Source organism: Herpailurus yagouaroundi, unplaced genomic scaffold (assembly GCF_014898765.1).
Source record: "Herpailurus yagouaroundi ecotype Mexico unplaced genomic scaffold, PumYag 200, whole genome shotgun sequence".
NCBI classification, from domain to species: Eukaryota; Metazoa; Chordata; class Mammalia; order Carnivora; family Felidae; genus Herpailurus; species Herpailurus yagouaroundi.
The window spans coordinates 1,035,913-1,061,683 of NW_024412431.1; the positions used below are offsets into that span (position 1 = coordinate 1,035,913).

At 53.8% G+C, this 25,771-nt stretch overlaps 3 protein-coding genes across 5 annotated transcripts in view; all 3 read right to left on the reverse strand.

Moving 5' to 3' along the window:
• Positions 1 to 1,582, reverse strand: part of TRAPPC5 (trafficking protein particle complex subunit 5) — a 2,429-nt gene extending 847 nt beyond the window's left edge. The window contains exon 1 of one of the 2 annotated variants that reach the window (XM_040449759.1): positions 1,491 to 1,582. The gene's annotated coding sequence lies outside the window, so the exon portion shown is untranslated. Of the gene's footprint in view, positions 1 to 1,373; positions 1,393 to 1,490 lie in introns of those variants that run through there. The other variant, XM_040449760.1, reaches the window with a different exon arrangement.
• Positions 1,583 to 2,621: 1,039 nt separating this feature from the next.
• On the reverse strand, positions 2,622 to 5,310 carry MCEMP1 (mast cell expressed membrane protein 1). The gene is made up of 7 exons (XM_040449761.1): positions 5,195 to 5,310; positions 4,735 to 4,874; positions 4,079 to 4,207; positions 3,802 to 3,852; positions 3,577 to 3,723; positions 3,220 to 3,285; positions 2,622 to 3,105 (listed from the first exon to the last, which is right to left on the reverse strand). Exons 1-7 carry the CDS (start codon positions 5,212 to 5,214, stop codon positions 3,089 to 3,091), a joined length of 570 nt encoding a protein of 189 aa, XP_040305695.1. The 5' UTR covers positions 5,215 to 5,310; the 3' UTR covers positions 2,622 to 3,088.
• Positions 5,311 to 11,343: 6,033 nt separating this feature from the next.
• On the reverse strand, positions 11,344 to 13,034 carry RETN (resistin). 2 transcript variants are annotated; one of them, XM_040449653.1, is made up of 4 exons: positions 12,872 to 13,034; positions 12,565 to 12,689; positions 12,117 to 12,194; positions 11,344 to 11,604 (listed from the first exon to the last, which is right to left on the reverse strand). In XM_040449653.1, exons 2-4 carry the CDS (start codon positions 12,677 to 12,679, stop codon positions 11,468 to 11,470), a joined length of 330 nt encoding a protein of 109 aa, XP_040305587.1. In that variant the 5' UTR covers positions 12,680 to 12,689; positions 12,872 to 13,034; the 3' UTR covers positions 11,344 to 11,467. The 2 variants fall into 2 exon arrangements, with proteins under 2 accessions (XP_040305587.1, XP_040305586.1); XM_040449652.1 differs by having other exon boundaries at positions 12,565 to 12,739; positions 12,872 to 13,033.
• Between the last annotated feature and the right edge of the window lie 12,737 nt (positions 13,035 to 25,771).

The window sequence follows — 25,771 nt, forward strand, 5'->3', positions numbered from 1 at the left end:
CCCCCCCCCCCCCCCCCCCCCCCCCCCCCCCCCCCCCCCCCCCCCGTCCGCCTGCGCGTAAAGCACGCCCCCTCCATGAAGCCTAAGCCCGTGAAGGAAGACGGGGAAAGAGGCAGGTTTGCACCTTTGGGGGAAGGGGGGAGGTGGGAAGACACAAGAGGGGGAGGGGAAGGCGGCGCTGGAAACCACTCTTAAGTTCCAGGCGATTGCTCCTACGTGGAAAGGACCTCTGTGCCCTACCCCCTCTGCAACCTGTGGGAGCACCTAGAGAACTAGTGCATGGGGGGGGGGGGACAAGGATGGGGGGCCGTGAGAAGACCCGGGTACTGTCCCCTGCAAGCGCTCCAGCAAAAACAGCGCTGACTTCTGCAGATGAAGAGAACATCCCCGCCTCTCCCCTGCGGAAAGCCAGAGAAACGGGAGAAGGCAGTAGGGTGCGTCAAGACCCATGGCGGGAGTGAGTGGGGGGAGGGGGGCTGCGGTTTGGGGGACGAACAGAGGAGATGCGAGGGGCAAGCTAGGAGGAAACGGCTCTGGCAGCGCCCATGTGTCAGGCACGAAGCACGCCTCCTTGAGACGTGGGCGGGCCTGCGTTTGTAAGGAAGACTGCAGGGGGGGGCGCAGAGAAGGCGTTGGGAACCCCTCCATCTCCGCGCCCTCCAGAAATGTAGCTGGACAGTGGAGGACAAGGTGGAGGAGGCCGAGGCCGACTGTGAGACCCGAAGTTTGGGGGGCCCAGGAGGGGGCGCTGTGATCCTCCCATCCTAGCGCCCCAAGCCAGTGGTCAGTGGGGGAAGAGACCCGGAAAAGGCTGTTGGAGAAAACCCAGAGGGGGCGCTAAGATCTCCGCGGAGCGGATCTACGGTGGGGGTGTGGGGGACAGGAGCTGCTGGGGGGGATCCCAAGGGCGCGGAGACACCCTCCCTCCCCGCCCCCCCCGTCCTCGCCCATTCAAGTGTGAAGCCTCTGCCAAGGGTGGGGTCGAGAGGAGGAGCGCAGAACCCCCTTCCCACTACCAGGGAAGGAGCCAGAGGCCGGCGGGGTCTGGGGAGGGTGGGCCTGCCCCAACGAAGTCTGCGTGGCGGCGGGGGTGGGGGTGGGTGGGTGGGAAGGCCGGCGGGGGAGGGGGTCCAGGGGCTCCAAGACGCCCCCCAGGTGCGCAGCCGACTACAGGAGGGCCCAGAGCGTGAGACGGAGGGGGGGGGGGGCGTTGAGACTCCTCCACCGGGCTGTGATGGGGGCCAGTAAGCTAAGACCCGGAGAGGCGGGGGCCCCCAGCCCTCCACGCCGGCGTGAACCGGGCAGAGGGCCGGGGAGGGAGCCCACCCTCCTCAAGGACCCCCCCCCCCTTGCGTGGGCCAAAGCGGACGGACCGGGGATCGCGGGCGCCGAGACCTTAGCCCGGGAGCCCCAGGCCCACCGGGCGCGGGAGGGTCCGAGAACGGGCGAGGCCAGACGCGGGTAGGGGTCGCGGGCAGGCGGGGTCTCACCAGGGTACTGAGGCCTTCGGTTCGGCCGAGCAGCTTTACGGCGCCGTAAAAGGGCTTAAGTGCGCAGGCGCTGCGGCCGACAGGCTCGTGGGCGGGGCGCGCGCGCTCACGGAGATTCCAGAGAGCGGCCGCCTGGGGGCGCGCGTGTCCGGGGCACCCGACGGAGGGGTGTGGCCCTGAGGCCAAGGGCCGGGCTGGCGTGGGGTGCCAAGCGCTCAGGCAAACTGCACGGATGGCTACCGGCTCAAGGGCACACAGTTGACGATGGGCCCATGTCTCGGTCTCAGGGGCACATGTGTGCCCTTGGGCATACGTCTATTTGGCCTGGGAGCACACCTATGCCTTGGGGACACAGTCTCTGGTCTTAGGGACACGTGTATATCCTTGGGCACATGTTCTCTCAGGGACACACGTCTGCCCGTGTGCACATGTCCATTTGTCTTAGGGACAAACGTTTGCCTGTGGACACATGTTCTCTTAGGGGACATACGTCTACGAGCCAGGGGCACTTAGGGGCATGCGCACTCACGAATACATGCTCAGTGGGCATATACACTCAGGAATAGTTACATCCGTGGGGACATGCTTAAGGGTTCAGATGTATCTGTGGGTCCCCCTACACTTAGGGAGACATTGTTAATTTTTTTTTAATGTTTATTTTTGAGAGAGAGAGAGAGAGAGAGAGAGAATGCAAGTGGGGGAGGGAAAGAGAGAGAGGGAGACACAGAATCCGAAGCAGGTTCCAGGCTCCGAGCTGTCAGCACAGAGCCGGACGCGGGGCTCGAACCCACGAACTGGGAAATCATGACCTGAGCCGAAGTCGGACGCTTAACCGACTGAGCCACCCAGGCGCCCCACTTAGGGAAACAGTGTATATCTCCGGCCACAAACCCTACTGGGCACACAGTCTCAGGCACAGAGACTGTTCCTCGCTGGGTACAAGTTCATGGGCACAAAAGGACCCATTCAGGGCATTCATGCTCACACACGCTCGTGCCCCCAGGGCTCCTGGTTATCACGTGCGCGTGCTTGCTGTGTGACTTTCCTCATCCCTTAATACTTGCAGACCCTCTGCCACCGGGTCCCCACCCCCACCCCCAGATGCTCCCAGGAACAGATCTGAAAGCCACATTCTTTCCCATTGGCCTTTATCGTCACAAATCACAAAACGTGAGTGCAGAAACAAGGGAACGCACAAATGTACCCGCTCTGCACACCCTCGGTGACATAATCAGTCACACACTGACACCCGCCTGTTCACACAACACAGGTAGTGACGGGGTACACACTCAACACCCGCAGTTACAGTGATGTAGCGGGTGCTCCACACACGCACGCGCACGCGCACACGCGCACACACAGCTCCATGACATTCACACACAACATACCACAGGACATTCACACGTGTTCACAGTGCAACACGTGTTACCAACACCCGCGCCCAGGCTGACACACTTCTGCGGTCCTTGCTGACACAGCCGCCCACTGTGTCATGTGTTATCGCTCCCATGATGCCATGAGGCACGCATGCGGCCGTCTTCACGGGGAAGTGCCGCCCCGTCCTCCAAGCTGCAGCCCGGGTGTCAATGTCTTCTCATTTATTGAGCTGTGGGCTCTGAGCAGGATGAAGACCCAAGGTCAGGCAGATCCCTTCCCCCCGGCCCCCCCAGAGAGAAACCAGGGCCAGAGATGTGGCTCCCTCCTCATCCACCTCCCTAGCCCAACTTACGTGGCTGCGGCTTCTTCTCTAGTATCTTGGAGATTTCATGTAATTTAGTCTTGATCTGGCTTAAGTCTGGGGGCAGGGGGACAGGAGAAAGCTGGTCTGGGCCTCAGACAAGGCCCTCACCTTTATTGGAAGCCTCTTCCCTGCCCACCCCGCCCCCGCCCCCGCCCCCGCCCCCGCCTGGGTGTTGCAGAGCCCATGTACTTGGCCTTCCCTTTTTAAATATCCCCGCCCAGAGGGTGACATCCATCACCCCCTAAACCCTGAGCACGGGGAGGGCAGACCCCTGCTGTCGCCTCCCCCAATCCCCCAGCGCCCAGCATGAGACCAAGCCCGCCCAGTAAGGGTCTGCAAGCGCACCTGTTGACAGCATCTTCACTTTCTCATTCCCCATGTGGACATTTCTCTTGATCATGTCAATGTCCTGCCTGGCCTCCGTGATGAGCTGCTGGATGCTGCTCCAGCCCTGTTTCTGCTCCTCCTGACACTGTTGTCCCGAGATGGAGACTGAGGCAAGAAACAGACACGTGTGAATCACCGCTGCCCACCCTGACCCCATGGGCCTCCCCCAGGTCCCACCCTTACCATTCTGGAGCTCCCTTTTCACGGCCAGCAGCTCCTGGGACACCTCAGAATCTGTTCAGGAGGAGGGGCGGGGGAGGCAGGAACACCCTTGAAGCGCCCCCAGTTGGGCTGTCCTGGGAACAAGGGTGGGGGAAGGGAGAGCAACAAGGGAGAAGGGAGACCCGGTGGGAACACGGGGCCTCCCCCACCTCCCGAGGCCCCCCTTTACGCCGCCCCAGCCCCCTCCCCCCCACCAAAGAACGACAAAAAGGAAAGTGAAACCGAAGACCCTACTCACTCTTCACCAGGACCAAGGCCAAGAGAACGATGCAGAACAGGGCAAGGAGGATGTACAGGCTCAGGGTGGCTCTGTGCAGCCAGCGAGGGACCTGGGCAGAGTCTGGGGCCGGCCTCGACCAGGCTGGGACTGGAGCAGAGGCAGGACAGGTGACCTCCGGGGCCCAACACTGCCGCTTAGACCGTCGGCACTGACTCTACACTGAGCCCCGACTCAGAGCTGTCTCACCTGCTCCCACTCCTGCCGATACAGCCACTGCGACCACCAGCATGCACCCCGCCCACAGCCACCAGTAGTTGTCCGTAACGCTGTCACCATCAGGTCTCCCCCTTGCCATCCCCTTCGCCAGCACTCACAACATCAGCAGCAGCTGTCACTGAAGCCCATCCACCTCAGTGCCTGTCGTTATCAGCACTGTCCCCAGCAACAAGTCTCATCAGCTCTTGTCTAGGTGGCTCCTTCCTGATCCACTGCACGATCACCTCACCAACGTTACCCACACTGTCACCAACACTCCCAACACCAGCACCCCTCGCATCATCATCGCCACCTGCGGAGCTACCCCTGCGACTGTGATTCACAAGCCCTGAGGCCACCACGCCCCACACCATTGCCCCAGGCCTCCTCACAGTGCCCTTGTTCCCGTGATGCCCTACCTGGGGCCCCTCCCGAGGCTGTGAGGTGCGGGCTGGCAGGTGGCTGCTTGCCTCGATTCTTGGGTGCTGAATGGCTGCCCCTTGGTTGCTCCTGGTTTCTGAAGGTCAAGGTGATATTTTCATAGTCAGGGTCTGCACCTGTGGGCGGGTCAGTGAGAATGGAAACCTGCCTGGGGCTCTGGGGCTGGGGTGGGGGTCGGAGGGGGGCTCAGAGATCTTGGCTCAACCAAACCCCTGCAGATAACAGATTTCTGGGGATAAAAGAGAAGGAATGGGGAAACAAGGTCTTCTTGGTTAGGTGGAGAGGGCGTGTGTGAGTGTTTGGGGGGTACACGTACACACGTGCCTTTTGGGGTAGGGGAGGGAGCCCTGTGACCCAGCTTTCAGCCCCTTACCTCTCCCCTCCCCACCTTGAGGTACCGAACCTTCCTTATGGTCTGGGGCCCTCTGTTTCTTGTCTTTGAAGGCTGTTGCTTGCATCTTGACCTCCTGGTTCAAGCAGATTTCCTCAGACCCCGTGGTTCCCAGTCTGCCAATTTGCCCCCACACACCCCACCCACCGGAAGGTGTCGCGGCAGATGAGGAAATCTCTGGGTTGAGGGTGGGGGGAGGAGAGGTCAGCCTCCTCTTTTCAGTGATCTGGGACCCTCTGACCCTGGGGCATCCTCTCCTCCCCTCCCAGATCCAGAGGGTCTTAGGAGTCCAGAGGTCTCACGGAGGGTCAAGCAGAGAAGCCCGTGGACCCAGAGACAGGACAGAACAGTCAGGAACCCGTGGCAGTCATCCTGTTGCAATATACAAATGTATCATCAGGCTTACACAATGTGACATGTCAATTATGCTCAATGTAAATAAATTCAAAAGAATTTAAAGGATGATCAGGAACTTTACAGGAAGCTGTGTGTGTGTCTCCCCAAATGAACTTTGTCCCCTGCCCCTCTCAGGAGAAAACCTGGGGCACCTGGGATCCCCACCTTTTAGGTTTGAGGCAGCCGGGCTTGGAAGCAGGATTCCTGAGCCTGCCACGTCTTTCTCCCCCCCGGTCCCAGTCCCACCCCTCAGCTCCACCCCAAGAATTCTGCTTCTTTAAGGCCCCATGGGAGGAAAGGAACGGAATTAAGGCAAGAGGACCAATTACTGGAGCCCCACCCACATCTGGGACTGAAGCCAGACCCACGCCTTGACCTAACCCTGGATGTGGTGTCCCCTGTCCCCGCGTCCCCAGACAGAGACTAACTGGAAACACTCACTCTCCTCCACACATCTGCTCATCTACCCACACTCACACACACTCCCAAATACCCTTACGCATCTGCTCACGTATTCACATGGCTTGCTCATTGGCATGCCTCTACATGTGCTTGCCCTGGAGAAATATCCATATTCATGCATTCACAGGGTGGCACTCTGTCTAGATGTCTTAGAGCTCTCTTTGTCTGTGACCTTGAAGACTGGAGATAAAAATGAGGCAACGTGTACAGGAAATTTCTCTTTAACTTTAGAACAGTGCCTTCTGGTAGAAATGTAATGTAAACCACATCTCCAGTTCAAAATTTTCTGGGGGCGCCTGGGTGGCGCAGTCGGTTAAGCGTCGGACTTCAGCCAGGTCACGATCTTGCGGTCCGTGGGTTCGAGCCCCGCGTCAGGTTCTAGGCTGATGGCTCAGAGCCTGGAGCCTGTTTCCGATTCTCTGTCTCCCTCTCTCTCTGCCCCTCCCCCGTTCGTGCTCTGTCTCTCTCTGTCTCAAAAATAAATAAACGTTGGAAAAAAAAATTTAAAAAATAAATAAATAAATAAATAAACGTTAAAAAAATTTAAAAAAAAAGTCTTAAAATTTTCTAGCAGCCGCATTAAAAAGATAACAAAAAGACAGACAGTTAATTTTAATAATGTATTGTACTTAGCATAGTACAATTATCACTTCAGCATGTAGACGAGACTAAAAAATTATTGAGATGTTTTTGGTTTTTAGACCTTTCGGTTTTGGCTCTGAGACCTTTTTTTGGTACTAAATCCTTGAAAACAAACGGGTCTTGTGTTTACACTTAAGGCACATTTCAAGTATTTGATGGCTGCCCTACTGGACAGCGCTGGTCTAGACTATTGATGAAGTTTTGGGGTGATGGGTCCAGAGCCGACGGCCAAGAAAGAATTCTTTTTTTTTTTTTTTTCAACGTTTATTTATTTTTGGGACACAGAGAGACAGAGCATGAACGGGGGAGGGGCAGAGAGAGAGGGAGACACAGAATGGGAACAGGCTCCAGGCTCCGAGTCATCAGACCAGAGCCCGACGCGGGGCTCGAACTCACGGACCGCGAGATCGTGACCTGGCTGAAGTCGGACGCTTAACCGACTGCGCCACCCAGGCGCCCCAATAAAGAATTCTTAAAGATGTCTTGGTGCAAAAAAAAAGTGATTTTATTAAAGCATGGGGACAGGACGCCTGCGCAAAAAGAGCTGCGCTGGGGTTGTGACAGGTAACTCAAATATGCCCTCATTTGGGAGGGGATCAGTGATGGAGTAAGTCTCTAAGGAATTTTGGAAGCAAGGGTTCCGGGACCTTGCGGGGGTTGGCTGTTGCTAGGGAAACACCATTTGTTACTGTTTGATAAAACCTCAGTCACGAGACCCTTCAGATGTATATGGGGGAGGGGCCAGAAGCTGGGAGGATGGTTGCCAGCATATATCTTGGGGCAGTTGAGATAAAGGAAGTTGATTTACAGGATCCTTGAGGTAGGGATCGTGTTAAGCTAAGGTTTTTTTTGCCCCCAGGAAAGTGTCATCCTTGAGGCAGCTGAGCTAGAGGGAGGTCCCTCTGCTGGTTTCAAGGACTTATCAACGGGCTGTAGGCAGTAAGCGGATTTGATTTTTCATTTGCCTTAGTTTCCCACATCACCACGGCGAGCACTTAAACCCCTTTCCTTTGTTCTTGGGTAGCTGGGAGTGTCCAAGGAATATCACACAGATCCCACCCGGGTGAGAGGAGGGGGTGGGGGCGTGCTATAGCTTGTGCTCAGCCTTCCTCGTGCTCCCTCATCAGCTATCCTAGTTTCCTCCCTTTGGAACAATAAGTAAAAGAGAATTTAAAAGACTTTTATGTGTGAGAAGTATGTTTTAGCTCTTAAATGTGTGATTAAACTGTTCTCTAAACTATTGCCAACCTTGTCTGCTCAGAGATTGGTTTAGTAGTGATTAGATGGCAGGGGCGCCCGGGTGCCTCAGTCGGTTGGGCCGGCCAACTTCGGCTCAGGTCATGATCTCATGGTTCGTAGGTTCGAGCCCCGCGTCGGGTTCTGTGCTGAGAGCTCGGAGCCTGGAGCCTGCTTCGGAATCTGCGACTCCCCCTCTCTCTCTGTCCCCTTCCCAGCTCATGCTCTGTCTCTCAAAAAATAAATAGACGTTTGGGGCGCCTGGGTGGCTCAGTCGGTTGAGCGTCCGACTTCAGCTCAGGTCACGATCTCGCGGTCCGTGAGTTCGAGCCCCGCGTCGGGCTCTGGGCTGATGATGGCCCAGAGCCTGGAGCCTGCTTCTGATTCTGTGTCTCCCTCTCTCTCTGACCCTCCCCCGTTCATGCTCTGCCTCTCTCTGTCTCAAAAATAAATAAACGTTAAAAAAAAAAAGTTTAAAAAAAAAGACGTTAAAAAAAAATTAAAAAAGTGATTAGATGGCAGCTCCTCCCTCTGACCTTAGAAAGAAGTCAGCAACTGAGGAATTCAACTCCCTTTCCTGATGTAACAGCCGCGGAGGAGCCGGACCAATGGGCAGCTGGCTCTGCTGTGATGGACAGGTGCAGGGGGTGGGGCCGAAGCACCGCACATTACGGAAGCTCAGTTGAAGCCAAGACCAGACTCCAGCCCTCTGGCAAAATGGTAGCTGTGAGACTGGAGGCCCACAGGCAGTCATGAGAGGGCTCTGTGAGGTTCCCTGACCAGCCCCTGCCATGGAGTAATAGTCTCAGTTTTCTCTTAAGAAAGAATATGCGGGGCGCCTGGGTGGCACAGTGGGTTAAGCGTCCGACTTCAGCCAGGTCACGATCTCGCGGTCCGTGAGTTCGAGCCCCGCGTCGGGCTCTGGGCTGATGGCTCGGAGCCTGGAGCCTGTTTCTGATTCTGTGTCTCCCTCTCTCTCTGCCCCTCCCCCGTTCATGCTCTGTCTCTCTCTGTCCCAAAAATAAATAAAAAACGTTGGAAAAAAAAATTTAAAAAAAAAAAAAAAAAAAGAAAAAGAAAGAATATGCGTCTCAAGTCCAACCGACCGTAAACCAGAGGTTGGTTTAGACTGGGCACATGATCCAGGCCCAGCCAATCAGAGTCTATGATTTGACACAGGGGTGGGCAAATGAGCCAGAGTCAGCCAATGAAGCTCAGGCCCGGGACTTTTGTTGCATTTACCAGGAAAAAAAGGCATTTCGTCTTTTTTTCCTCTCCACCGGGACTCTCAGAGACTGGGAAGATGTAAGCCTGGAGCTGTGATGGGGAAGGGCCTGCTGAGAGAGAAGCCAGCACTGAGGAAAGCAGACCGGAGAGGCAGTCGGGTCCTGGAGGCATCATCTGATACCTGGATCCAGCCATACCTGAACCCATTGTTTTACCCTGAGCCTCTCAGTTACATAACCCAGAAATTTCCTTTTACTTTTGCTCACACTAGTTTGAAGTGGCATTTGTGGCACTTGCAACTAGACCAATCTTGGCTGCCTCAGGGGGCTGGGCAGTTGGCAAATGAGGAAATGGAGGCTTAAGAAAGGAGCTTGCCTGTCCAAGTGTGCACTGTGGGACAGAGAATGACTGTGTTGGAAGTGAAGTCTCTGAAGAGTACCTTCTTGGGGTCCAGATACAGGGGGGCAATTGAGTGGGACTTGGAGGTAAAGACGCATTCTGATCAGAATCTGGGGACAAAGGAGGGCACCCCCCTCCACATGAGTGAGGGGGCAGGACAGGCCAGGTACTAGACTCAACTTCTCTCCTCCTCAACACACTTCTGACTCAGTGGTCCCACCTCAACCCCATGGCCGCCGTGGGGTTAGGAGGGAGGACCTAGGAGAGGAACCTCTGGATTGGGGTCTGGGTGGGCTCCAGGGGCAACAGGAGTGTTGTGATGTCAGCTTACGGCCACCAGGAGCAGACAGGAGGCTGTGGCATCGTAGGAGGTGGGTGGCCGTGGAAGGAGAGTCCAAAACACCTTGAAAACCAGGATCCCACCCCATTGCCCGTTCCCAAGTCCCTGGAGCGTGCTGCTGGGGACTGTGACATTTGAGGCTGGGGTCCCTTTCAAGACCGGGCACCAAGTGTTCTGAAGTCTGAGTCTTTGTCTGTCAAGGGACTGGGTTTTAAGATAATTTAAAACTATCTTAACTAATAGGATTATTATTTGATAATAATAACAATAACAATAATAATAAATTAGGATTAGGAGTCCCAGGGAACTGGACTCTGAATCACCAGATTTGTGCCCCCAGGAAGCTGTGCAGGGGTCACACGTGACTCATCTTCTGGGTCAGAATTCAGACTGAGATCGCAGTCATTCCAGGCTGGGATGGGGACTCTGTCCAGGGCTTAAATATGTCTGTGTGTCTATGGCTCCTCTTTCCACGGGCACACCTTTGTGATTCAGGGGTGCCTCCTTGTGCCTACGTGTGTGTGTGTGTGTGTGTGTGTGTGTTGTGTGTGTGTGTGTGTGTGTGTGTGTGTGTGTGTAGGCATGGTGTATCCCTGTGTGACCATAGTAACTGGGTTGTGTACTGTGTGCACATGGCCGTGTGTAACTGTGTCTGGACATGGAGGGTGTGCACCTGCGTGGGGTATCCACGTGCGTATGTGGTTATTTATTTAACAGACATTTCCTGAGTGTCTACTATGTGACATGCTCTCTTTGAAGCGCCAGGGATACACCAAAGAGCGGACAAGTACCCTGCACTCTGTTTTCATATTCAAGTGTCCGTGAGGGTGTATATACCGCGGGTTGTTAACTAACTCCTCGAAACTGCGCCTGCAAGTGTGAAAACGTGAACTCGCGGTTCGTGGCCTCAGGTAAGCGTTCTCAGCCGGCTCCGGTGGAGATTCCTCCCTGTCCACGGCCTGGCTTTGCCTGTGCCTTGAGGGACCCTCAATGAGGTTGGGGAGTGACGGATGGCGGCTCAGGACTCTGGGCTGAGAGGTGATTCAGGGGTCCACCTTGACCCTGGGGCTACTGGGGGCTTGGGGGGCCTGGAGTGTATGAGGGATGGCGGGGCAGGGGTCCCCGTGCCGTCCAGACCTAGACCCCTGATGAAGCCTCGTTGTGGGGGCTGGGGCAGAATGAACCAGCGCCTTCCTGGAAGGCCAGAAACCCGAGGGTGATCGTCAAAGTGGCCTCAAAGGTAACACCCACTTCCCCTCCTGAAGGAGGCCATGCTCCTTGGGTGTGAGTGTCCTTATAGAGGAAGTTGAGGCCCTCTTCTCCGAGGCAGAGGTGGGGGCAAACATGGCAAGAGGGGGATGGCCAGAAGAAAGCCACGGGCGCCGCCCCCCGGCCACCGCCTCCCTCCAGCGTCTACGGGCCCCGCTCTTTTCGGAGACGCCAGCTCTCTCCCCCAAACCTCAGCAAGACAGCGCGGCGCCCAGCCCCTCGCCGTCGTCTTCTCTGGGTTTATTTCCAGCCCCGCCCCTCCGAGGCCTGGCCTCGCCCCATCTGAAGCCCGTCCCCGCCCCTCTGAGGCCTGGCCACGCCCCCCAGCCCGAGCCGCGCTCGGGCGACCTCAGGCGGGGGCCTGCACGCGACAGCAGCGAGCCCCAGTCCAGTCCATGCCCGCGCACTGGCAGTGGCAGGTGGTCTCGGCGCGCACGTCCCACGAGCCGCAGGCGGAGCCACAAGTGCAGGCGGTGACGGCGAAGCCTGCGGGCGACAGGGGAGGGAGCTTGGCCCCGAGCCGGAGGCTACGGGCCTGGGGGTCGGAGGGGGCTGGAGGCTCCAACACCTGGGAATGGGGGCCGCAGTGCTTGCGGCAGGGAGGCCGGCGGCTGGGGGGGCCTGGACTCTCCAGTGTCCTAAGGAAATGCGGTCCCGGAGCGGGGGCGCGGGGAGGGCTGGGGCTGCAGACCAGGACTCCAGGGAAGTGGACTCAAGCAACCGAGGCTGGGGGCGCCTGGGGGGGGCTCAGCTGGTTAAACCTCGGACTCAGCTCAGGATCCCAGGGTTGTGGGATCGAGCTTCGCGTTGGGCTCCTGCTGAGCCTGGAGCCTGCTTGGGATCCTCTGTCTCCCTCTCTCTCTGCCCCTCCCTTCCTCTGTCTCTCTCAAAATAAAGAAATCTTTAAAGGGAAAGAAATAGAGGCTGGTCTTAGGGGAAGGGGGTACGGGGTACTGGGAATATAACTGAGAGCCTGGACAAAGGACTTCTGTACTCACCTAAGGGGCAGGTGGCCAAGTCACCCCTGGAGGTGACGGTTCGGCAGCTCAGGCCGATGGTCCTTATTGTCTCAAGGACTGTGGGAGAAGAAGGGACCGAATGAGACCAAGCTGCCCCTCCCCCACTCTCATGCTGCCGGGGTGGTTTGGAGACCCGCCCAGGGGGCCTGGAAAGCGCTTTGGAGGAAGGCCCAGGTGGTCGGGGGCCCTGGTGGAGGGGGCCCTGGTGGAGAGCGAGAGCCGTGGGCGGGCAGCTCACCGCCTCCCAGGCTCCCATGAGTGTTGTAGAGGAAGGAGGATTTGGGGCTTCTGCTGAAGGCCGAGCTGCATGGGGGCTGCGGATGGGTCGGGTCTGGGGGTGAGGTTTGGTTCTAGTTGGGGCTGGCTTCATGGTGGCTCTATGTCAGGAGTTAGAGGGGTTTCTGAGGCCCCTGCTGAGGGTCCTCACTTGAGCGGGTGCTGTCCTGGATCTTCTCATTGATGGCTTCCTCCACTGGACACAGAGACCTGCCACACACCAGCAGCCCCAGGACAGGGAGGAGGAGGAGGGGAAGAGCCTTCATTCCTCAGGCACTGCAAGAAGGAACCAAGATGCCCACAGCTGGGTCCGGGGAGGATGGGGCCTACAGAGCAGGAGGGATATGGAACCCTGGGTCCCTGTGGGGGACGCGGCTGGAGTCCCCGCTTTGCCATGGCCCCCTCGGGCTGGGGCTCTGGGCTGAGCCAGGGCTGGGCTCTGGGCAGCCGTCACTTACCCTCTGGATGGACTCAGCAGGCCAAATCTCGGGCACTGATTTCGTGCCCCTGCCACATGTCCCTCTTTAAAGCTTCTGAATGTGGAGCTTCCTGTCTTGGCAAAGTTTCTTGGCCCCCTGACCCTCCCATCCCACATCCGGGGCCAACAGGAAGCCCCCAGGCCAGACTCCAGGGGCCTAGGGGTGGGAAGCCCTGCCCCCCTCTCCCCCTGCCACGGTTTCCCCATTCAAGAGCCCCCCCCCCCTTGTCACATCCGGGCTGGGGCTGGTCCAGGAGGTAGTGCCTGGGGCATAATTCCAGAAGCCCTGGTTCCAGACGCTGGGAGTTTGCATGCAGGGGTGGGGAGTGCAGGCGTGTCCAAAATAACCTCCCGGTTCATACCCGGATGCCCATCAACAATGGAATGGATACATTCATGGTTTATTTTCCTTCAGTGGAACCATCCGCAACAGATGGTGACAAACGACAGCCCATGGGACAAATCTGGCCCACTGTCTATTTCTGTGCAGCCCAGGAGTTAAGCATGGTTTTACGTTTTTGGGTTTTTTGCGTTTTTTTTTTTTTAATTATTATTTTTTCAGGGCGAGAGAGACAGAGCGTGAGCGTAGGAGCAAAGAGAGAGAGAGAGAGAGAGAGAGAGAGAGAGAGACGCAGAATTCGAAGCAGGCTCCAGGCTCTGAGCTGTCAGCACAGAGCCCGACTGGGCGCTCGAACTCACGAACTGTGAGATTATAACCTGAGCTGAAGTCGGACGCTTAACTGATCGAGCCACCCAGGCGCCCCAGAACCTCATTCCTTTTTATGGCTAATATTCCTCTGTATGGACAGGCCACCTTGTGTTTATCCATTCTTCTGTTAGTTGTCGTGTGCATTGTTTCCACCTACTGAGTGTTGGGAATGATGCCTCTGTAATCATTGGTGTATAAACATCTCTGAATGCCTGCTTTCAGGTTTCTTGGGTATATACCCCGGAGTGGGATTGCTGGATCATATGGCAATTCTATGTTTAACTCTTTGGGGAGCTGCCAAAGAGTTTTTACATTTTTAAATCGTTGGGGGAAAAAAATGTAATCCTTAGTGACATATGAAACGTATATGAAATTCAAATCCCAGCGCCCATAAATAAAGCATTCTTGGAACGTGGCCATGGCCACTATTTTATAGATTATCTGAGGCTGCTTTTCCTAGGTCAGTGGCAGAGTTGAGAGGTTGTGACAGAGACTGACTATATGGCCTACAGAGGTGAACCTGGCTATATCAGGCCCTTTACAGGAAAAAAAAAAAAAAAATTGCCCACCCCGGTCAACAGAAATGAGTATGAATGAGAGATCACACTGTATCGTTTGCAGCTATATGCAACAGTCTGGAAGATTCTCACCATTATAATTGTGAGCAAAAGAATCTAGGCCAGGGGCGCCTGGGTGGCTCAGCTGGTTAAGCATTCGACTTCAGCTCAGGTCGTGATCTCACAGCCCATGGGTTCGAGCCTTGCTCTGTGCTGACAGCTCAGAGCCTGGAGCCTGTTTCAGATTCTGTGTCTCCCTCTGTCTCTGCCCCTCCCCCGCTCATGTTCTGTCTCTCAAAAATAAACATTAAAAAAAAGTAAAAAGTAAAAACAATCCAGACCCAAAAAAGAATATACCACACAAATTCATATACTAAAAAGGACCAAAAATGGGTGCCTGGGTGGCTTAGTTGGTTGAGTGTCCAACTCTTGGTTTTGGCTCAGGTCAAAATTTCACGGTTCGTGGGTGTAAGCCCTGCGTGGGGCTCTGTGCTAACAGCACGGAGCCTGCTTGGGATTCTCTGTCTCCCTCTCTCTTTGTCTCTCCCCTGTTCACACGATCTCTCTGAAAAATAAATTTGAGGGGTGCCTGGGTGGCTCAGCCAGTTGAGCGAACGACTTCGGCTCAGGTCATGATCTCACTGTTCATGAGTTCGAGCCCCGCGCCGGGCTCTGTGCTGACAGCTCGGAGCCTGGAGCCTGCTTCAGATCCTGTGCCTCCCTCTGTCTCTGCCCCTCCCCCACTCATGTTCTATCTCTGTCTCAGAAATAAATAAGCATTAAAAAAATTAAAAAAATAAATTTGAAAAATATACATTAAAAAATTCAAAAGGACCAAAAAAAGAAGAAAGGAAAAAAAAAAAAAGCACAACGAATCTATGCTGTTGGAGGATGGAAGTTTCCTGGGGAGTCTGATGAGAAAAGAGCAGATGGAGGGTTTCTGGGAACGGAGTGAAAAATTTGAGCTTACGCTCAGATCCGCACCCATGTCTTTCTGTGTGTCGTATTTTGGTGAAAGTGATAGGTGTGTGTGAAATCGCTGTGTAAAAACAGCCGTGTACACAAGCCATAGTATAGGCAATGCTTATTGAGCACCTACTATGTGCCAGATGTGACGCTATGCACGTGCGTGTGGTGGGGAGCAAGGGGACACCCCTCCCCCCCCACCCCGCCATGCACTTTGCCCTGTCGGAAGAAGACAGACACCAAGAAAGTGCTCAGTCAGCCTCAACCCCCACCAGTCACTTGTACCCTGAAGGACAGGAACCCGGTTCTGGGAGAACTTCTGACATTAGCATGTCCCACCCAAGGGATGCCTGGGTGGCTCAGCTGGTTGAGCATCTGACTCTTGATTTCGGCTCAGGTCATGATGCCACGGTTCATGGGTTCGAGCCCCGCATCGGACTCAGCGCTGACAATGCAGGATTCGCTCTGTCTCCCTCCCTCTGTCCCTCCTCTCCCCCTTTCAAAATAAATAAACTTAAAAAAAAGAAGAAGAACATGGCCCCCAGTGGAAGAATCCAGGGAGGGTTTGTGGAGGAAGAGATGGCTAAGAAGAAATCAGAGGACGAGACAAGTTAAGCAAAAGAACCAGTGAGGGAAGGCTTTCTGGGTGGAGGGAACAGCATGTCCCAAGGCCCTGGGGAAGGACAGGGTGCACCAGCTTTGAGGAACTGAAAGAAAACTACGGGGGCAGGAAGACAGAGAGCTTGGCTGGGATGAGCAATGTCACAGGCTCCCCTCCTTGAAGGGACAGACACAGCTTGGGCACAAGGGTGACTCAGGAGGCAGCAAAAGTCATCGTTTGAGAGTTCTGGTTCTTCAAACCCTTCGGTCTCAGAACTTTTCAGGTAAAAGCTTTTGAGGGGCACAGAAGTAGGCAGCTCGGACTTCAGGTTGGCTGAAAAGCAGGGGGAGTATGAGGAACCCCTAGGATTCCCTGGGATCTTAATTTGAAAACCCTTAGTTAAGTAACAGGAAAGGGCCACAGGCCTTTTCATTGTCTTTAAAGAAAAATAAAATATTTTCGGGACGCTTGGCTGGCTCAGTGGGAAGAGCATTCGACTTTTGATCTCTGGGCTGTGAGTTCCAGCCCCATGTGGGGTGTAGAGATTACTAAAAAAAAGGCAAAGTTAAAAAAAAAAAAAAAGAAAAGAAAAGGGGCACCTGGGTGACTCGGTGGACTGAGCATCTGACTCTTGGTTTAGGCTCAGGTCGTGATCTCAAGGTTCATGGGATGAGTCCCTCACCAGACTCTATGCTAATAGCACGGAGCCTGCTTGGGATTCACTCTCTCCCTCTGCCCCTCCCCCACTTGTGCGCATTCTCTCTCTCTCTCTCTCTCCCTCTCTCTCTCTCCCTCTCAAAATAAATAAATATTAAAAAAGAAAGAAAGAAAGAAACTAGAAGTGCCTGGGTGACTCAGTCGGTTAAGTGTCTGACTTCAGCTCAGGTCATGATCTCTGGGTCTGTGAGTTTGAGCCCCACGTCAGGCTCGCCTCGGGCTCTGGGCTGACAGCTCAGAGCCTGGAGCCTGCTTCAGATTCTGTGTCTCCCTCTCTCTCTGCCCCCCTCCCCCGCCCACACACAAACACACTGTCTCTCTGCCTCTCAAAAATAAACGTTAAAAAAAATCTTAAAAAAAGAGAAAATGTTTTCATTATCCCTGACTTCTTTTTTTTAAGTTTACCTATTTATTTTGATAGGGAACGACAGAGAGAACTCAAGAGGGGGAGGGGCAGAGAGAGAGGAGGAGAGAGCCCAAATCAAGAGTCAGACACTTAAGCGACCAAGCCACCCCTTTTTACCCACCCCCCAGATTTCTATCAATGAAACTGAGTTCTAGGGGCCTCGATTTTGCATCAAATGCTATCAAATAAAATTCCAGAGCCAGGCCTTTAAAATGTATAGTATTGGGGCGCCTGGGTGGCGCAGTCGTCACGATCTCGCGGTCCGGGAGTTCGAGCCCCGCGTCGGGCTCTGGGCTGATGGCTCGGAGCCTGGAGCCTGTTTCCGATTCTGTGTCTCCCTCTCTCTCTGCCCCTCCCCCGTTCATGCTCTGTCTCTCTCTGTCCCAAAAATTAAAAAAAATAAAAAAAATAAAAAAAACGTTGATAAAATGTATAGTATGGCAATCACACACTTTATTGAGGTATGATTTTCTTTAAATAAACCACATCTATCTTAAGCATTCAGTTGGATGCATTTTGACAAACATATATACCTGCAGGCAGCACGAATGTTTTGTTTTTCCCAAGCATTGTCTCTTTGAAAAATAAGGTGTAATTTACATAAAGTAAAATTCATCCTTTTTACTGAGGTCTATGAGTTTCCACAAACGCATAGAGCTGTGTGATTATCAATACCAAATGCTTTTTTCTTTTAATGTTTATTTATTGTTGAGAGAGAGAGAGAGACAGAGCGTGAGCAGGGGAGGGGCAGAGAGAGGGAGACACAGAATCCGAAGCAGGCTCCGGGCTCCGAGCTGTCAGCCCAGGGCCCGATGCGGGGCTTGAACTCACAAGCCATGAGATCATGACCCGAGCTGAAGTCAGACGCTTAACCGACTAAGCCACCCAGGCGCCCCCAGCACCAAAGTCTTCTAACTTAAATGATGGTTGGAAAAAAAGGAGTTTCCCAACAATCTGAAGGAAACCTGTGTCCTGAAGTCTACTGCAGACAGAGAGGACTTTTGTGCCCCGTACAACTGGTTTTCCTGGGTGGGGCAGCAGATCCTGGAAATATTCACAACTGTTAGCGGCTTGTGCTCGCCTCGGTTACTGTACATGTGCCCTTGAAGGATTGATTGCTTTGCAGGCACGGAGCCTGGGGAACTGACCTCTAGAAGCAACATGAGCTTCCGGTTGGTTGCTCGCCTCCCTGGGCAACAGACAGCTTGCTGTTCTGGTGACAGAGCTGAGCTGACAGGTGGCTGAGCCAAATCAGGAAAGAATCATTGACACTTGCTTCCTGTCCCGCATGAATGACAGGAAAGTAAAAGCCTCGGAAGGCTGCCCGATTTCTTTAAGCAAGAGCTGGCGAGCCTGGCTTCATTTATAAACACTTCTGACCTGGTGGGGGAGGGGTGGGGCGGGCGGGAGACTGCAGGGCAGAAGGGGGAGTCTAAGCAGCGGCCAGCAAACAGCACAGCCAGCAAACAGCACAGGTTTGGAGACGGTAAGCTGTGGGCTCTGGCAGGAGCTGACCGGGCCAGGCTGTCCCCTGGGGCAAGGAACAGAGTCTGGAGGCCGGGTGGTAAAGATCCTGGAGCTTTCCAGTGTTAACTCCCTGAGATTTTCCTTTGCAGAGACCTACTCCCGCCTCCCAGCGTCCCTGGCTCGGTTCCTTGGGCCTGTTGCCTCCTTCCGGAATATTTTCCATCGTGGAGGCTCCTCAGGGAGCTCTGAGGTGATCCCATCTACTGTTTGTGGAGAAATTTACACATGTGACCAGCATCCTGTCAGGCAGATGAGGTTATTATCTCGACAAAAGGGGTTGTTGAGGCTCAGAAAGGCTAAGTGATTTGCCTGAGGTCACACAGCAAGTTGTCCCCGCTTTCCTTAAAAAATAAAAAGAAGGGTAGGGGCCCCTGGGCGGCTCAGTCGGTTAAGTGTCTGACTCTTGATTTTGGCTCAGGTCATGATCTCAGGGTCGTGAGATCGAGCCCCGTGTCAGGCTGTGTGCTGAGTGTGGAGCCTGCTTAAGATTCTCTCTCTCCCTCCCACTCCCCCTCTTGCTCTCTCTCTCTCTCTCTCTCTCTCTGTAAAATTTTTTAAAAATAATAACAATTAAAAAAAGAGAATATTCCTACAGCTTTTCTTTTTCTGTTAAAGAAATGACAGAAGGGGCGCCTGGGTGGCTCAGTTGGTTGAGTGTCCGACTTCTGCTTAGGTCATGATCTCACAGCTTGTGAGTTCGAGCCCTACATCTGGCTCTGAGCTGTCAGCACAGCTGAGCCTGCTTTGGATTCTGTTTCTCCCTGTCTTTCTGCCCCTCCCCTGCTCACGCTCTGTCTCTCTCTCTTTCAAAAATAAATAAACGTTAAAAAAATTTTTAAAAAGAAATGACAAATAAAACATCCGTATTTAAAAAGGAATTCAAAGGGGCACCTGGGTGGCTCAGTCGGTTAAGCATCCAACTTCCGCTCAGGTCATGATCTCGCACTCTGTGAGTTCGAGCCCCGCGTCGGGCTCTGTGCTGACAGCTCAGAGCCCAGAGCCTGCTTCGGATTCTGTGTCTCCCTTTCTCTCTGCCCCACCCCCACTCATGCTCTGTCTCTCCCTGTCTCAAAAATAAAAATTAAAAATTTTTTGGAATTAAAATATTAAAAAAAATAAAAGGAATTCCAAGAATACAGAAGTTTATAAAATAAATGTCCCCCATATTCCTACTCATGCAGAGTAATCAAAAAATGGGGGCGATTGGGGCGCCTGGGTGGCGCAGTCGGTTGGGCGTCCGACTTCAGCCAGGTCACGATCTCGCGGTCCGGGAGTTCGAGCCCCGCATCGGGCTCTGGGCTGATGGCTCGGAGCCTGGAGCCTGTTTCCGATTCTGTGTCTCCCTCTCTCTCTGCCCCTCCCCCGTTCATGCTCTGTCTCTCTCTGTCCCAGAAATAAATAAACGTTTAAAAAAAAAAAATGGGGGCGATTACAGAGCAAGCTGCACCCCCCCCTTCAGCTGAGGAATATGAATATAAGGGGATAGAGGGGAGGTCTCATCTGGCCGGAGCCTCCACACCCCGCCTCCACCACGGCCCCCCGCGCTCCCTACGACCGCCTTCCCAGTTCTCCAAGCAGCCATGTGAAGTTTTGCAAAACGGGAAAACTCACCTGGGTGAAGTTGATCACTTTCAAAGGGGAGATTTCAGGCTCAGATTTGCCCAATGCCAAAGTCTTCCCTTTTAACTAAGGCATGTTCCCACCCAAACCATGGGGAGTGGGGTACATGGACCAGGGAGGGGGTGCGTGGAGAGCAAAGTCAGGGGGGTAGAAAGAGTTTTGTAGAAACTGCCTCCATCCAGCCTGGCTTTTTTAGATTTCACATACTAATTTTTTTAAATTGTTTTTAATATTTATTTATTTTTGAGAGACAGAGACAGAGACAGAGACAGAGCAGGGGACGGGCAGGGAGAGAGGGAGACACAGAATCCGAAGCGGGCTCCAGGCTCTGAGCTGTCAGCACAGAACCTGACATGGGGCTGGAACTCACAGACCGTGAGATCATGACCTGAGCCAAAGTTGGATGCTTAACCAACTGAGCACCCCGGGCGCCCTTCAATCTTTTTTTTTTTTTTTTTTTTTTTTAGTGCTTATTTATTTTTGACAGAGAGACAGAGACTGAGAGAGAGTGGGGGAGTGGCAGAAAGAGGGAGACAGAGGATCTGAAGCGGGCTCAGTGCTGACAGCTGAGATCCCAATGCGGGGCTTGAACCCATGAACCACAAGATCATGACCTGAGCTGAAGTCAGATGCTTCACGGACGGAACCGCCCAGGTGCCCCTAAAATAGCTTTTGTAAGGAAAAGCAACTGAAATGTTAGTTTCATTATGCTCATCGACTCTGGGGCTGTGAAAGATGATCGTTTTGCAAGGTCCTCCAAAAGTCCTAAAAATACAGAAAATTCCTTGACAGCTGTAATCAGGTCATAGAAAGTCCTAAACCATTTTACCTTTTCCTGGTACCCTATGGCTGTGGAAAACGCCTCCCGCTATCTTGCGTAAACGTCGTACGCTCATCTGGACGGTGGACAGTTTACCAAAGTAAACAGAGGAGAGTAATAAAGTGCAGTAAATAGTGTCCCATTTTCTAGGAAGGTGTTTTTTTTTTTTTTTTTTTTTTTTTTTTAATGTTTGTTTATTTTCGAGAGGGGGAACAGAGGATCCGGAGTGGGCTCTGTGCTGACAGCAGAGAGCCCAGGGCGGGACTCGAACTCACAAACCTGTGAGATCATGCCCTGAGCCGCAAACCTGTGACTCATGCCCTGAGTCAGATGCTTAACCGACTGAGCCACCCACGTGTCCCCCATAAAACAATCTTTTTTTTCAACGTTTATTTATTTTTGGGACAGAGAGAGACAGAGCATGAACGGGGGAGGGGCAGAGAGAGACGGAGACACAGAATCGGAAACAGGCTCCAGGCTCCGAGCCATCAGCCCAGAGCCTGACGCGGGGCTGGAACTCACGGACCGCGAGATCGTGACCTGGCTGAAGTCGGATGCTTAACCGACTGCGCCACCCAGGTGCCCCTAAAACAATCTTAAAAAAAAAAAAAAACTCATAGAAAAAAGAACAGATAGGTGGTTGTCAAGGCGGTTCGGGGGGAGGGGTGAAGGTGAAGGTTGTCAAAAGGTCCAAACTTCCATCTAGAAGATGAATAAATTCTGGGGACTACAGTTAACATTACTGTATTGTATATGTATTCTTTTAAGTTTGTTCATTTTTTCCGAGGGGGGAGGGGCGGAGAGAGGGAGAGTGAGAATCCCAAGCAGGCTCAGTGCTGCAAACTGCCTTATAAGAGAATAGATTGTAAAAGTTCTCACCACACACGCGCACACATGCACACACACATTCACACACGGTAACTATGTGTGGATTTGGATGTGTTAAGTAACCTATTACAGAAATCATTTTGCAATACATCCATATATCAGATCACTACCTTGTACACCTTACATTTATACAGTGTTATATGTCAATTACATTTCAGTAAAGTTGGAGGGAGAGAGAGTCCACACACGAGGGAAACCATACAGTGTTTGTCTTGCTCCTTCTGACTCGCTAAGCGGGGCTTCACATGGATCTGCAGAACCATCCAGAATGGGGCACCACACAGAGTGACGGCTTCGTACGTGTTGCCTTTCCTTACCATTATTCCATTATTTCCCCAGAATATCCCCAGCCGCCGACAGGGATTGAGGCTCTGAGTGGTCTCAAAAAGCACTGTGGTCACTAGAGGCAGGGGGTGGGGGGTGGGGCAGAGCCCCAGCCAGGACCTCCCCGTCCTGTCCTGTCCCCAGGGGCACCCCAGCCCTGATGACTCTCTGTCCGTCTCTGGCCCCCGCTGGAGCAGAAACCTCCCACTCACAAGACAATTTCTTCACTCCAGATGCCTTTTCACAATATTCTTGGCAGCTGTTGGTTAACTTGCGTTTTAAGATTTTGAGTAACTTTAGAACAACAGAAAAGGGAAGCTCGCCTCGCCTCCTCGCTGTCTGGGCTCCCGTGGAACAGATACTCTCCTTTGACGTGCCTCCCTGCCTGGGGGTTTCCTTGGCTCACTGAGTCACACTCACTTCCCGTTCCTGCGCTGGGGCCACGGAGCCCCTTCCTACCAAGAAGGCGAAGGCGTGGGGCATTCCTTCCTCTGCCCCTTCCTCTGCGGGGGTCCTGCCTGTCCCCAAGTGGCCACCACCCCTCCTGCCCAGCTGGCAGCTCCAGCGAGCCCTGGAGCCTCATGTTTGCTGTAAATTGAGCAAGTTCGAGACCACAAGCCTTTCCCTTCCTTGTATGACTTGGATGAGGTATTATTCTAGAAGAGGCCCCCCGGGCACGGCAAGGGTGGAGAACTCCCACTCGGTGCATTCCTGATGCTGAGAACCTTAGTCCTCACTTCGTCTGGGGCGGGCCCTCGGACCCTCCAAAGCGCTGATGTTAGCCTGAGAAATCCTTTTTTGCTCCCTTTGTGGGGCCCTCCTTCTTAGCCTGCCCAGGGCTGGTCCCCATTAGAGTGTTAAATAATAATAATATTGTATCAATAATGTATTATTATGATGATCATCATTAAGGCAGCCAGAGTTTCCTGGATTCTTCCTAGTTGCTTACAATGTGACTGTCCATCACCCTGAGGTCTGTCTCCACCCCAGACCTCCCTGATAAACTCAGATCCTGCTGCCTCCCGGGGATCCTGGGGAGAATACCGAAGACAATGTATCAGGTTGTTACTTTCTGTGGCTTTCTATGTCCAACTAGTTGCGGAGGGAAAGGTCATTTGAGAAGGATCCCAGCTAATTCCAGTGGAAGGATTAATAAGGTTGGAAATAAGCCTCAAGAGGTCATGGGTCCAGGCGTTGAGACTTCATAGCAGCTAACACCTTTATGGGGAGAACTGGTGGGGACAAGGGGGCATTTGCCCCACTCCCCCCAACCCACAGATCAATTGAAGCATCATGACATCATGGATCCCCTGAGAAGGTACAAGTATCCAGCTCCACCAGGGAGAGACGATTCTCACCTACAGCTTAAGCTGATCTAGGCTATCGTGCTAACCACCTGTTGACCGAGGAAACCGCACGGTGGGGATGGTGGGGACAGACGCTAAGGAACAAGTTGCATAGGGTCACGAAGAAGCAGCCAGCCAAATCCAGAATGGGGGCCATTCCCCAGGACAGGAAGACAACCCCAAAATGTCCTAGTTGGGATAAATGTCCTGAGGAGATAAGGCACCGTGACATTTGAGCTAAAACGAGAAGGAGGGAGGGATATGGAGATTGGGGGAAAGAGTATTGTAGGCAAAGAGAACAGCAGGTGCAAAGGCCCTGTGGCTGGAACAGCGTGGTGTGTTTGAGAGACAGCAGCACGTCCAGCCTTGCTGTGGCTGAGGGAGCCAGTGGAGTCACGGAGGGACCTTGTTAAGGCAGAGAGAGGGAGGTTGGATAGTATTCCCATAGGAAGGTTTTGAGAAGTCTGAGCAATGCCTGCAGAGGGCTTGGCATGATGCCTGCGACACGGTCAGGGCCTGACACTGCTGGCTGCTGTGGCCCAGAGGGGTCTGTGAATATTTGTTTGAATCAAAATGTCCTTAAGTGGGAGACGTTACAACATCTCCCAGGTACAGATAAGGGGCAGAGGCCGGTGTAAGCAACAGTTTTGTTGCTGCGGGGAAGCACGGAGTCACCGTTGGCTTACTTCTTGTCGTTTCCTGCCAGGGCCACCCAAACTCCAGGCGCAGACTGGAAAGTGCGAAGAAACCGAAAAATTGGGCCACAGCGCCCCCTGGTGCTCGCAGCGCTCACCTGCTTAAGCGACTTCCCCCCGGAAAACGAGTTTAAATATTAAACTGTGAAACTATCTCCCTCCCACTCCGGCTCGGCCAGTTAAAAGGCTTCCCTGCCGAGGCCTGGCGGGGAGCCGCGTCTCCAGGGCGGGCGTCTCACCGCCACCCCGCACCCCACGCCCTCGACGGACCCTGTGCATCTTCCCGCCCTGGTGGGAGTTTCGTGTAAACCCTAGAAGTAGAATTGTGGGGTCAGAGTGTTCAGCGCTTCTCCAAGGCCCCACCTGCAAAACTGCGTGTGCGATTTTTTCTGGGGGAAAAAATGTCCTTATTTCCCCGAATTCTCAAAAGGATAGGGGGACTTAAGTCAGGGCCACGTCCTCCCGGGCTGGTGAGGAAGCGTCCTGTGCGTTCTGCCTCTGCCCATGCCTTCCCGGTCCCAGTCTTGGACGGGCCACATCCCGAGGTGATAGAATGGGAATAAGCAACGCTCCACTGGGGGGCGCTGTACCCACCCACCCAGACGCCCTCCCCTGGCACCCCTCCCAGCGGAACCTCTTCACCAGCATTAGATGCGTTCCCCACCTGTCCTGGCTCACATCCCTTCTGTAGTTTCCCACTGCACCAGCAGAGGCCAAATCCTCACCCTGGGCCCCCAGAGGCCCCGTGTGGCTCTCAGATTTTATTACCCCTTAATATCTCTTTTGCTCCGTCTCAATCTCTTGCCTTTGTGTCCAGGTGCCCTCCCTCCCTCCCTTCTCTGACTCCTTTTTTTTTTTTTATGTTTACTTTTGAGAGTGTGAGTAGGGGAGGGGCAAGGGGGGGGGTGCTGGACAGAGGATCCGAAGCGGGCTCCGCACTGACAGCAGAGCCCGATGGCGGGGCTCAAACCCACGACCCACGAGATCACAACCTGAGCCGAAGTCAGACGCTGAACTGACTGGGCCACCCAGGTGTTCCTGACTCCTCCTTCCATTCTCAACTCAGACTTCCCCTTCCTCCAGGAAGCCCTTCTTGACTGCCCCCAGACTGGGTGGATTAGGGTATCCTCTGGGCTCCCACAGCCCCCTCTGCTTGCTGTCCACCCGGCTCTGCATCTGTGCCCCAGAGAGAACGGTCACCACGTGTCCTATTCACGCTGTGAGACCCGTTTCTCCTTTCGGCTGAGTGTTACGGGCTGAATTGTATCCGCCCAACCTTCATGTTGAAGTCCTAACCCCCAGAACCTCAGAATGTGACTGCATTTGGAGACAGAGTCTTTTACGGGATAATTAGGTTCAAATGAGGTCATTAGGGTGGGCCTTAATCCAATATGACTGGTGTCCTTATAAGAGATTAGGACACAGACAAGCAGGTGAATAACCATGTGAGGACACAGGGAGAAGATGGCATCTAGGGATCTATTTGTCAAGGTGAGAGGCCTCAGCCGACACCTTGACTTCGGACTTCCAGCCTCCAGAACCGCGAGAGAATACATTTCTGGTGTTTAAGTCACCCAGAATGTGGTACTTGGGTATGGTGGCCCTGTCACACTCGTGTACCCTCTGAACACCCGTGGGAAGCGGGCACGGTTTGCCGTGTGCCTGTCCTCCCACCGAAGACGACTCTGATCCCAGGAGCTGGAG